General features: G+C 45.9%; 1 protein-coding gene across 1 annotated transcript in view; it reads right to left on the reverse strand.

Annotated features, from left to right (window-relative positions):
• The window catches only part of ZFAT (zinc finger and AT-hook domain containing), a 154,213-nt gene that overhangs the window by 16,959 nt on the left and 123,363 nt on the right, over positions 1-13,891 (reverse strand). The window contains exons 13-15 of the mRNA XM_059043620.2: positions 12,194-12,312; positions 5,659-5,785; positions 4,124-4,254 (exon numbers count right to left, since the gene is read on the reverse strand). Of these exons, the coding sequence (XP_058899603.1) occupies positions 4,124-4,254; positions 5,659-5,785; positions 12,194-12,312 (377 nt within the window). The remainder of the gene's footprint in view (positions 1-4,123; positions 4,255-5,658; positions 5,786-12,193; positions 12,313-13,891) is intronic.

Below are 13,891 nucleotides of genomic sequence, written 5' to 3' on the forward strand. Positions count from 1 at the left end.
TCCTAACCTCCGGAACCTGAGAACGGTTCCTTACGTGGACATTAGCCCATGTGACTGAGTCGATGACCTGGAGATGGGAGAAGACCCTGGATTATCCAGGGGGGTCCGAGGTAGGCACAAGCGTCCTTATAGGAGGGAGGAGGTTGGTCAGACTTGGAGAGGGCTATGTGACGGCAGAGGCAGAGGTCAGAGGGACGGATGTGGGACAATCCGGGCCTGCCTTTGCTGGCTTCGGAGATAGAAGAAGGAAAGCACAGTGAAGGAACGCTGGGTGGCCCCTGGGCCGGAAAAAGCAAGACAGGGGTTCTTCCCAGAAGGGAGGCAGCTGTCGACGCCTTGATGTTAGCCCAGTGAAGCCCATTTCAGACTTCTGACCTCCAGAACTGGAAGGTCACCAATTTGTGTTGTTTTAAGCCACTGAGTTTGCGGTGATTTGTTGCAGCCGCGATGGGAAACGGATGCCCCCAGGCACTGAACACACAGCGGCTGCGCAGTGAATGTCTGCTAAACGGATGTCGGGAATTTCCAGTAAAATGTCATTTTCAGTCTCTACAATAAATTTCAACCCACAAGGACAGCAAAGAGTGATTTAATCCATGAGCCAACGGCGATGGTGGTTGTTATTTTCACTGCTCTTTCTTTTCCTTTAAATAACTAATTTTGACTCCGAGATGCTTGTGATAATATTTCCCCTCTGCTGGTACGTCTTACATTCAACCTACTTAGGCAGCTTTATTAATCAAATATAAGTTTCCTCCTCATAAAACCCTAAAGCAAAAATTTTTTTAAGGACGAAGAAACCAATTTATTTAATGGAAAGTGGTCTTAACAAACGCGCAAGTAGCTGCATTCAGAGTTGTCATGTGACTTCTCAGGCCAGGCTCGTGAGGCACATGCGAGGTTGCTTCTTTCTGAACATTTTTCCCAAAGAGAGAAGTGATGGGAAGTCACTGAGGACTCATTTCTGTGTCCAACTGAAAATTTAAATGGCTTGAATTATGGGCCAAATCCTTCCCATGTCTCATGAAAAACTAAGAAGAAAACAACCTAAGAAACACCCTCAGCTCTTAGCTTTCCAATCCCCTCAGCCTACCTACCAGGCCGGTTAGTATTTTCATCCCAGAAAATGAGAAGCCCTAAAGCCTGGAGATTAATAAATAACTTTCAGTTACCACTGCTAAACTCTGACATGTGAGATTCTTTTCAATTTACATTAATATTTCATGAAAAAATTATAAACAGAGCATATAACTAATTTTTTACATGGGAAAGAAATCTTGAAATTTTTGAACATCCAGAATGAATTCACATAGAACCCAGAATTTATTTTTGCCCCTTTGGAAGAGACACAGATAGACAGATAGATAGATAATAGGAAACTTTGAAAAGTTCTCAAAATATGCTATCCAATCGTCATTTAAAATCATTTTTTTCTACAATATATAGTACATACTTTATGACAGTGTGTTCTTGCTATTTTTTCTACAGGATATAATTGGAGAATCAAAACATAAAGCCCACAGCATACTCCATCCTGCTTAATAAACATTTACTGAGCAACTACGACGTGTGAGACCTTGAGCTGGAGAAAGACGAAGTCCCCAACATCAAGGGCTCCCCACAGGGTGAAGGGAGAGCATCACTGCTTCCCAACAGGTGCACCAGGGTCCACACCTGAGTGGCTTAAGGACACTCAATAAACAGATATAATTTCTCTACTGAAAAATCCTAAACCACAGTTTAATTAAAAGAAAAAGAGTTGAAACGGATTCATTTCTCTAATAAAAACAGCTACATTTAAACTGAAATGAGACAACTGAATCCAGAGGGCATTCCTTCACCGGGGAGAGCCTGACACAACGCACCCCCTTTGCCGTCAGAGTGGGCATCTGACGTCGCCCGCCCATCAGTCCGTTCATCCAATCTCCCATCCATCATTTATCAACAGCCTCGGTGCACCAGGTGCCAACCAGGTAGACAGGAGAATGACTAGGACACACATCCTCGGGAACATTTCTAAATGCAGTTACTCAAGACTGTGTAACAGTGACACTCCTCTTGGCCCTGTGTTTCCAATAAAGCACGAGACTGAGGGGTGCCACTGTTTTCTGCCACTGCAAACACTTTATACCTGTTTACACTGGCTGCGCCCGAGGCTCACCTGCCTTATCCCTTGTCATGCCGTCACTAACGCCTCAGAGCACCTCTAAGCTGCACCCTTCACCCGCAACCTCGTGTATCACCGCATCACCTGCGACACACAATAAATCACATCTCTAACGGCAAGTCAATCCACTTCCTAGAAGGAAGACGCCAGTCACAATCAGTGGCGCCTCCCTGCAGTTCTCTACAGGACTTGGCGCGCGTGAAACATCCAAAGTTCGCCTATCCCCTTCCTGAAGTGCCGGGTCTAGCTCAGGACTCCACACGCCGTGAGGCCAACCAGGAGTTTCAGAAGAGATTTACAAGACCATCTGCAGATTGCAGTCTAATGAATACAAAGAAAAGCTGCAGGAGTGTCTGGCCTAGAGGTATATGAGTCTGTTCTCAAACAATGCAGAACACCAGGCCCCTGCAGCCTGAAACATCAAACTCCTACTGTCCTGTCTGACTTCTGTCCAGGGTCTCGCTGACAGAAAGCACACTAATGGAGGAGGGTTTCCAGACCACGCGGTCCAAACGTTCATCTAGAGGCGCCAAGTCTTGCCTGTGGACCCAGACATCCAGAGGTGAACCAGCATGTGCTAATTCCCCCGGGAACTGCTCAGCCTGAATTTCATGCTTTGCACTGTGGCCCGGGCACACCGGGGGGACGGTCATGGAGACAGCCCTGGGAAGCCCACCGGGTCATCAAAGGCAGGTCGCAGGGGACGTGTCACTCACAGACGCGAGAGCCGAATTAAGAGATTATTTGTTACGTGCCAAGAAAAACTTACCTCTTCCACTGTTAACTGCTTCACGCTTCCTTCTTGTTTTTTGTTTTCAGATTCGGAACCAAGTGCACAGCAGAACTTGGATCATTCTAGTAACACCCACCTCCCCCAGGTCTGTGAGCAAATGTCCAACAGCTGCCCCAGCAGCCCTTTATAAAACAGCCCCCAACACCCCGGCGCCTGGGCCCACGCCCCTCCCCCTTTCTCATTTTACTTTTTTCCACTGCTCCCGTCCACCATTTGACATCTTTTCTGTCTTACTTATCTTTTTCCCAGGACAGCAACCACTTTGATGGCAAACGTCAGGTCTCTCCTGGAACCCCAGCAATGAGAACACCGCAGAAGCTTAACTACACGCTTCCCGAGCGAGTCACTGCGCTGAGAGACGGATATAACTGCGTAACGCTCTGTGCTCTGCAGTTCAACCTTCTCCGCGAGCGTGAACTTTGATTCTAACCCTACACCCTGGGTCTGCCCTGGTTCTGATGTGCTTACCGTCGTTTTCACTCTTTTAAGTATTTGTGTGCGAGCCAGCTCAAAGCTTGTGCACAGGGAAGCCGGAGAGAGTAGAGAGAGAGGTACAGACAGACACAAAGGATGAGCCGATTACCACACACACGCCGCACCCTAACAGATGGTGAAGTCTCCTCCGAGGTTAGAAAGGGAGGAAATGAACCAAAGAGTATGACAATTAACTAGAGTAACCTTTATTCAAACGCTGGCCGTCTTCCTCCTATCAGTTTAGTTCAGTCATCCTGCGCTGATCCCGTCTGGTGACGTTTAACACGTAAGAGGCCAGCCCCTCCTGGCCCCTCTGGCTGTCCGCCCAGTACCCTGCTCCACAGACTCCGGCCTTAGGGACCGAGGCTGCTTTTGACCATAGACGCGTCCAACCGCATCCATATCACGCTCGTTTCACTCTGGGATGCCTTTCATTGGAAGGAAATGAATCAAGTTTCCAGAACTTTTTGAAATATACTACACCTTTCCCCTACAACACAGCCTCACGTATGGCACTACCGCAGATACAATCCCATAGTAACAAGAAGAAACCGCATGAGACGAGACCGATTTCATTCCAAATTCCACCTTAGACAGGTGAAAGCCCTGAAACCCTAAGGGGGCAGGGGAGAGAGAGGGTGCGTGTCAGCGCAAGGAGACAGCGTTTAACGGGGAGGGCAAGGTCCTACCTGCTTCACCACAGTCAGCGTCCCGGGCGCCATGGCGACCACCGAGGCAACGGCAGTGGCGTCGTGGGTCTCGGTGCCCAGCTCGATGATCTGCTGGAGGATGTTTACAGCCGTGGGGTCAAGTCGGTCACCTTGCCAGGAAGAAGCAGACGGGAGACCGGTAAGGCTGTGGGCGATGAAGGTCACTGAACGCAGAAGCAGCCCTTAGCAGAGGCCATCCTTGCGTGGCGCCTTCTGCAGGGATGCACGGGTTCTCAGTAAGCGCTCATTTTGACCACAGAAATAACGTGCATGGTACGTCACAGCCGACAATGCACCCTCTATAAGAACATCTCAAAACTCCAAACAACCTGTGAGGAGATGACACTGTGACTCTATCATCCCCACTTTATAGATTAGTCACCTCACTGCAGAAAAAAATGGAAGAGGATCGTCTTAGGCCACTGGGTCAGTTATGTCACAAAGCCAGGGCTCAAGCCCAGATGTTCTGAATCCAAACTTGTTGATACAGGACTGCCTCTCAAAACAGAAACTCCTGAGAAGCACCAGCTCTGACGTCAAACCACAGAGCTGGTTTTCCTTGAGCACAGGCGTGGTAGGTGGTCAGTGAGCGTGTGCCAGATAAATTACACAGGATACGGGCAGAGCACCCAAGGGTGTCTCAGTTATCAAGCCAGTGGGCTTTAGAATTCTAAATTAATGTAAGCTGAGGATTCTCTTTCAATCATCTCAAAAGACTGTAATCCATATCATCAGGGCAGCTACTGAGTGTGTACCCTTCCACTCAGCTCTCGCCATCTGCTTGGCCATCTGCGACTCTGGAACACAGCACTCTGACCCTGATCATTACTTCACTACGAGGGAAATTACTACCTGATCTCCAGGCTAGCATAATATTATGAAGTCTTGACCTCTATCCCCCAAATACACAGAGGGCTGTGGTACATCGTATTAACTCGTACTCCTTTCCTGTTTTGAAAAGAGCATCAAGAAAAGGTTTTCTAAACGCAATGCCCCAACTGCCACTAGGCTGGCACAGTGGCTTGTTTTTTAAAATTGATCGAACATTTGAAACTGATGACATCTGACGTATAAAAATCCTGACTCGGGGCTTTTCAGAAGAACTGGGAAGAGGGCAGTCCCAACAAGAAGTCGGGAGGCCTCGATTCCAAGACCAGCTCCAACACCCAACAAGTGGGTGATCCTCAGCCAACCATTCACAAGGAGGCAATCTTCCAATCTTCCGCGTCTGCGAAGCGAGGACGCTGGGACCTGCTTCTCCCTGTGCGGAGAGGTGAGCCTATGTGTGGACACCCGGCAACCCCGTCGGGCGGCCCCACCTCGGCTGGGCCCTGTTCTAGAACACTGCAGGAGGGCTCTACCTCCAAGCCTGACAGTGGGGCCGCTCCAGTGGTCAGAAGGCAGTGGAAGGAGATCAACTGGCGGACATAATTCATCCGTAAAGGCATTCGCTCAGCGTGTCTATCAGAGACCAGTTCTAAGGTGTCAGAGGGAGGCGGGGAGCACGCTCTCACCACTGTCGGAGGTGTATCGCAGGTCCTGGAGGGCAGCCACCGCTGCCTGTGTGCCCTGGACGTCCTCTTCGGCTTCGGTGATATGCAGGTACTGGGTGGAGGGCTCCTCCGGAGTTTCTGTTGCTGGCTAAATAAAAACACAGTATCATCCATGTGACCTTCTAGAAGATCACCGGTTACCCAGAAGTCCCAGGATAATGGATTAAGACAAAACAAATGCACATAAGCAACGCTTTTGCAGCAGCTCATTAAGCAGGCACCCCTGAGAAATCAGTGCTCCAGTAAAAACCTACTTCCCAAAGACAAAACTTCTCTTTGCAAGTGCCGAGACTTTTTAAAACCAGCGTCGGTGGAAAGCTCCCTGCAACACGTTTTTGCCGTAGGGAACGGAGCATGCTGTTCATAACTAGAGATGACACACGCTCAGAAGTTCTCGTGTGTGCTCTTCTGCTGTCTCCTCTGCTCTTCCCATGGCCACCAACACTGCCCTAATCCCCCCCCCACCCCGCGCCCGGGCCTCCCGCCGTGAGGCCGAGAGGAAGGCACAGCAGTGGCGACGGTGGAAGAGGGGAGAGGACGGGTAATCACACAACACTCGGCAAGCTTCGAGCTCGGGTCCCGGCACAGAGCAAGATCTCAGCAAATCTTAGCTACTCATGCTGCTCTGATTTTTACAGGAAGGATATGAGAAATACAACTGACCCGAGAAAATATATCTGTGCAAAATCAGGGCTCATGAGAGTAGGAGAAGCTAAAGAGACATTCACAGGTATCTTATACCTAAGGAGAGAAGAGGTGGGATGGAATTTTCACAAGAACTAGATACTGATAATCACCTCCTTCTGGAACTGCAAGGCAGGAAACATGAATGTCGCCAATAAGGAAGAACAAAAAGGAGATTTTACATACAATTTATAGGAGCCAAAGTGATCACGCTCTATAAGCACTTCTCAGTTACTCACGCAGGTTCAGAATAGAAACTGATTATTCTTTTACTTGACCAAGTGGTCAAGTTCATTTAGGCACTTCCAGCCTGACATTTAGTAGACAGCCAATAAATGGCTGATGAATGCATAAATGAACAAAGAGAAGCATATTTCCTTTTAAGTAGCATTAAGCAACGTAGTGGCCAACACTGAGTGGCTCCGAGGAATGGCTCAGCCTGTGATGAACAGGCTTGGCGTGGACTGGCTTCCCCTCTTTGGGGTACTCTTTGTAATAACCATCTGTGGGAAGGACAGTGCTCTACAGGGCACTCCCGGGAGGCTGGCGACAGCCCAGCTGCTGTAACAGGCAGCCTGTCGTCACACGGGGACCACGCCCGGCCCAGCTTCTTAGCTGCTCTACTGTCTCACTTCTGGGGTCTAGTGCGTGGCTTGGTGTCAACTATTTTTATTGAGTCACACAGTTCTGCTGAAGGTGTCAGGATCTGTGAGGAGCGAGACCTCCAGGGGAGAGGGCCACGACTGCGCGAACAAAAGCGCCAGCTGGCCAGGAGAGACGGAGCTCTACGTCAGGAACTGGCCTGCCGACGTCTATGTGTAACAGAGAGCAAATCCTTGCAAGTATGAACTTGAAACACCAGAGGCCTGACTGTCTCCCACAGATGAGGATGTGACATTGATGCTGGTGACACCACCAGCTCCAATAACCGTGGCAGCTGCCATTTACTGGAGGCCTACTAGGGACTAGACAGTAACCCCAGCGTTTTACAGACAGAGCTTTAACATACTCCTTAGATTTTCTTATATAAAATGTCAAACACACACAAGACAGAGAGGTGAACCTCCATGTACACATCACCCAATCTCAACAATCATCAGCTCATGGCCAGTCCTGTTTTGCCTATCTCCCCATGCACTCCACACAACTGTCCTTTGATTTTGAAGCAAATGTGGATGTCATATGAATTTATCTAGAAATATTTTAGAATGTATCTGTAAAAGGTAAAACTCTTTCAAACCGTAACTACAACACCACCGCCACACTCAGAACACTTAACGGTAGTTCCTTAATATCTTCACATATCTAAATGGCGTTCTAATTTCCCCAATTACCTCATTTTTTTCACAACTTGTTCTACAAATCATATTTAAGTAAGTTATTGAAATCATACATTAGAACGGACTGATAAAAGTCTCATAAGACTTGTATTTATAGGCTCTCCCTCCACTCTTTCTCGCCTGCTTTTCTAGTCTTTGTTGGGAAAAGTGGTCGTTTGCCTTCAGAGTTTCCAACAGTCTGGCTTTTGCTGACTGCACCAGCCAACATGGAGTCACTGAATACGTCCCCTTGTCCACTGTATTTCCTGCAAACCGGAAGTCAGACGCAGAAGCTTAATTAGGTATCAGTCCCCTTTTTGGTAGGAAGGCTCCGCGGGTAACACTGTGCACTTCCGTCAGGAGACGCGCTACGTCTGAGTGTCTCTGTTTTTGCCGCGTTGGCAGGAGACTGACGGTCCTCGCTTAGACCCATGACGTCAGCAGAGGGCAGCAAAATGGCAATACTGAAAATCTTCGTTTGTTAGCTGGAATACTTCTAGAAAAAGAAACGTCTCTCCACAAACATTCGGTTACTCTGAGATATAGTTTATTCAGATGAGGTAGAAAAACTGTTTGATTCTGAGCCTTTATTTACCAAAACAGAGTTTTATTTATCAAAATAGAGTTGATTCCCTAATACCCTACAAAGGTGACTAAGGATTTTTCTCCCAGTATCATTATAAACTCATGGATTTAAACGCACTTGATGTGCTGCACTCCAGTCTGTGAACACTAACAAGAGCCTCAGAGTGACAATATCACCCCCACCACTGACAGTGGAATAACTGAGAACAGTACATTTTCTTGCAGTTCTTTTTGCCCTTAGGTTATATCCCAGTAGGGAGGACCAATCAAATTTCTATCTTAAAGTCTCTTGAAATAGTCCTTCTCTATGAGGTTCTGCCATCATTTCGATATATAGTTCAGATACTTTATTTCATTCTACTCTCAATTTGTAGGGTTAGGGTTTGCTTTTTAAAGTGTAATTTTGTTTTTATTATTATATAAGAAATGTATTTCTTATATTTATATCAGAGTTTTAGAGTCAAATCTGCACAGTGGGTCTCCTCAGACAAGTTTAGCTTCTCTCCTACCCTCTCCATCTTGTTATCTCCCTGCCTTTTCTACCTATGCTTTCCTCCCTTTTTATAACTGTTTCACTCTGAAATAATTTTAGATTTACAAACGAGTTCCAAAACAAATACAGAGACTTCCCACATACCCTCCCCATCCCACTTGCCCTAATGCTGGCATCTGCTGCAACCACGGTACAATGATCGAACCAAGATATCAACCAGATTCCACTGGCTTTTCCCCTGGCGTCCTTTTTCTGTTCCAGGATCCAATCTAGGACCTCACAGTGCATTGAGCGGCCACAACTCCAAAGTCTCCTCCAACCTCTGACAGCTCTTCAGACCCACTCCCGAAGAGAACAGGTCAGGCAGGTATCTGACCATCCACATCATCACTTCGTCTGGATAGATCGGATGTTCTCCCACGATTAGGGGGAGGCTGAGGACTTTCCGAAGAGCACCATGAGGTGACTGACCTTCTGATCACATCATATCAGGGGCACATAAAGTCACTACGTCTTACCACTGAGGATGCTGACCTCGATCACGTGGTGAAGGTGGTGTCTGCCAGGCGTCTCCACTGTAAAGTTACTACTTTTCCCTCTATAATGAATAATTATTTAGGGGGAGATAGTCTGAGGCTACATAAATACTGTATTTCTCCTTAAACTTCTGTCTACTAATTCTAGCATTCATCAATGGATTTTGCCATTATTTTGCCATTATTACTGTGGTGTTCTAATGGTGATTTTTCTACTTCCCTCATTCTTTCTACATTTATTAATCAGAATTCTTCTGCGGGGAAGAACTGTTCCTTCTCCACCATTTACCCAATCATTTATATATGTCAGTATGAATGCAGAGATATTTATTCTATTCTTTCACTTTTAGTCCAATACCATCATGATTTACTTTGTTACTCAAATTGTTCCAGCTCTGGGCCGTTAGGAACTCTTCGGGTTGTCTTGTGTGTCCTTTTGCCATGCCTCCATCTTATTTTTGTGGAGCACGCTGTTACTTTCTAGTACTGCAAAAATGCTCCAGGATCAACTTATGTAATTTCTGCCTCAGCCCTGGAATCAACCACTTTTCAAAGGGACCCTGGTTCCTTTTGTTGGAGAATCCTGAGAAACCAAGACCTGGATACTAGGTGTGCTCATTGCCAGCGGGGTGTCACTGCTTCTAGGCCCTCTAAGTGCAAAAAGCTAAGAAATACATGTATGTATAATAACCATGTATACACATATATCTGGAATTATTTCTACATCAATCTATTGTACACACACACACACACACACACACACACAAAATCTATCTACATATTATATATAACAGTGTTGCAATAAATAGCCTTGTGCAGACACCTTTCCTCATTTTTGCCAGTATAACTTTGGGATAATTTTCTAACGGTGGGATCGTCTAGTTAATGGAAAAAGAAACACATACGTAATTTTAGCTAAATTCCCCTTCATAAAGGTCACATCGTTTTGCATTCCCACCAGCAATGCATGAGAGTGCGTATTTCCCTTCAGCCTCTCCAACTGAGATGATGTCGAAACTTTTGGATTCTTGCCAGTCTACTAGGTAAGAAATTCTATCTCTGTCAAGTTTTACTTACATTTATTATGTGGGAGGTTGATCGTGCTTTCAGATATTCAAGGTCACTTGTGTTTCTTTTTCTATGAACCTTTCTCATCTCTCACCCACTGGGGCTGTCGATCTTTTTCATCAGTATTTCTAGAAGCCTTTCATAATGTAAAGATATTCACCCTTTTTTCTAGGATATGACTGAAAATATTTTTTTGTCATTTGCCCCTCTACTTCTTGAGTGCTTTTACATAGTAGTTTTTAAATTTTTTTACGTGGTCAATTTTTTTTCAGTCTTTTCCCTAATTGAATCTGGATTTTGAGTTACAGTTAGGAAAGTTCTCCACACTCCCAATTTATAAATGAATTCACTTATCTCTTCCTCTCGTATTTGTAAAATATCTCTTTTTTCAAATCTCTGTTCCTTTGCTCTAGGTTCTCTCGATAGACAAGTCATTGATTATTGTATATTGATGTTTTAATCTGCTGCTTATTGTGTGTAGAAGATTTTTGACTTACTCTTTCAGATTTTCAAAAACATAATCCTATGTCTACAGAGGTACTTTATTTCTTCTCTTCCAATTCTTACGTCTCTATTTACTCTGCCTTTGTCCAACACACCAGCTGAGGCCTCCCATGTGATGCTAAAAACCAGAGCCCCTGAGGCACCCTAATCCTGTTCCCAACTCTAACGAGAAACCCCCTAGTCTAGGATGCCAGCTTTTGGGCTGAAACACATACATTTTGCTTTTCATCTTAAAGATGTATTCATCAAATTCTACCTTATTGACTGCTTTTAATCAATGGATGCTCAATTTTGTCAAATTTTCATAGGTGCCTTTTCTGCATCTATGAAGATGATCATTTCATTTTTCTCCCTAGTTCTCTCATTATGATGGGTTACATGGACACATTAACACATTCCCTCCTACTGGACAACCCTTCCCCTGAATTCTGGAATACTCCTCACATTGTCACGATGTATTGTTGTTTTGCATGGGGTGTTGGATTTGTTTCAAAGCCCTTACTCTTAACTGGAGTAAGCCCACTGGATACTCTAATGCCCTAGAAAGTTCTCAGGTAGTGGTCCTCAATTGGGGGTGATTTTGACTCCTGGGGAACACTGGCAATGTCTGTGATAGTCTGGTTTTCACAGCTGGGTATGTGAATGGATCCCAGTGGGGAGAGGTCAGTGATACTGCTAAACATTCCGAAATGCACAGCACAGCCCTCTACCACAAAGAATTATCCGGATCATAGCTTTAGCAGGACTCAGTTTGAGAAACTCTGCCTAAGGTAAACTGCAATTTGGTGCGACCCCTGGTACTTGAAAAGAGAAACAACTACTGGCTTTTAAAAAACAGCTACTGGCTTTTATATAATTCAGTCAGGAAACTGGTTCCAACCCCTGAGGGGAAAACAAAGGTGACACGTAGGAGCACATGCCTCCGGTGGAAGGAGAGGAGGGCCTAGAATCAGCAAACGGGGCCCCTCCCTGTCCTCTGGGTGAGGACTGACAATATACATGCCCTGTTGAGCATTCTTCTTTCAGATGCAATTTCTGAAACTCTGAATCCGTGATAACAGAAGTGAAAATATCGATGAGTCCAACCCAGACGTTCACAAACCATCCTAAATGCAACGCAGAGTAAGAAGTCACATGCATGGCCTGGCTCTCACCCAGTGGTACCCCTCAGATATGAGACAGGGTTTGAAAAGATTTCCAAGTTTCCCCACCAGAAAACCCACTGCTCCGAGGAACAGCGCTGGGCTTGCCTGGTTTGTCACCTGCGTTTAGGAAAGTCACAATCGATACCAGGCTTTAAGAAGTACCTCCCACTTGGGATCTCCTTCGTTCTCCACCAACTTCAGGCCATGCTTGTTCTTCAAGTGCCTGTTGAACTCCCATTTGGTGCCATAAACGAAGCTGCACACAGGACACTTCAAACAACCTGAAAGCACAGACACAGGTAAAAGGAAGCATTCACAACACATGAATTCTGCCTTCCATTCAAATGCTTCAAATCTAAGGAATGTATTTTTCTGTCTCCAGTACTTACTTTCAACCCAAGCTTACCTTAATATTAAACAGAATAGCAACAGTATACGTGTTTTTCAGGGCAAAGGTTTAAAACTTAATGCATTTCTTTTCGTTTATTAAATGAGAATTTGCAGCGAACCTAATACACACGTAATATTTTAGGTGCCAGAGAGAATTAAGATGGGTAATATAATTCCCTTGGCCAAGTGGCTGAGCAGCTTAAGTGATTTTTTCATGTTTTTATTCGAAAACAACAAATAATTTGGAAAAGCAAAACAATAACTGAAGGACAACGGGTGCTGTTCTCAATCTCCTTCATCCTAAAACACTAAGACCAAGGGCCAGGTTCTCAGTCTCCTTCACATCAGAAGCGGAGCCAGTGATATAAATTCCCATGTGAATAGCCCGCTAAAGGACAAATGAAAAAGCTGGTCACATCCTGAAATGTCACGATTTATTTAATTGATTAAATCTTACACATGTTCCAGGAAGTATCTGGATGCTTTCATTAAGAGAATATAAAACTCTAGGATAAAAAAAGAAAAAACCAAAAAAACCGACACACCAAATCACACAAAGACTATCTTTCTAAAATTATATCAGAAGCAGCAACTAAATTAGGAGCGGGACAAAAATCACTGATTTATTTGTCTGTTTATGCGAAGTAGAGTTGATGTACAGTGCGGCGTTAGTCTCAGATGAACAGCAAAGTGATTTAACAGGTTTGCACTTCCAGAAGCAAACGCTAGCCCCTCGGGAGGCTAACTGTAGCCCCGCATCAGGCCTGCAAATCTACCAGGCATTTAGCAGGCCAGAGTCAGGCTAAGCGCTGGCGCCCTCAGGTGTGCACCCTGAGTTGTCCGGGGCAGTGAGATGGGACCACCAGGCACCTAAGTGGTCTCCCCGCAGCCACTGTGTGTCTGCTCTACACCCAGCACACAAAGAAAAACTCACACAAAATCACATCTCACGTAGGTGTAAGACCCTCTACTGCCTCCCCATCACACCCAGAATAAAACCCCAGCTCCTTGCTGTGGCCTGTGACCCCAGTGGCCTGGTCCCTGCCTCCCGCTCCAGGCTTGTCCCTTCCCCTCGCCCCCCCACCCCCCATCCTCGCCTTTCTCTGTCTTTTGCATTCCCCCAGCTCCTCCTCTTCTCAGGACACCTGCTGTTGTCAGTCTGTCTGCTGACCCGGTGCCCTGTCTCTGCTGGACCTGCTGTGCTTCCCTGTGCTCTCCCAGCATCAGTATTTATTTCTTGCTCACTGGGGCACTAAGGAGGGAGGGAGAGGAATTCTGTCCTCATGACAAGGTGTCTTAACAAATTATATAAGAACTAGCCAAATCTCATGGTATACATCACATAATTTAAGCATCTCCCAGATGCAGCTGGGATGTGCTAGCTCTCCTGAATCCATTCCATGTCAGTGACTCTTAGCACCGTTCTGTAACTGGGGTTTCCTGTCTATCACCTGAGGTGGTGGGCGATTC

This window comes from Kogia breviceps, chromosome 17, assembly GCF_026419965.1.
Source record: "Kogia breviceps isolate mKogBre1 chromosome 17, mKogBre1 haplotype 1, whole genome shotgun sequence".
Classification (NCBI taxonomy): Eukaryota; Metazoa; Chordata; class Mammalia; order Artiodactyla; family Physeteridae; genus Kogia; species Kogia breviceps.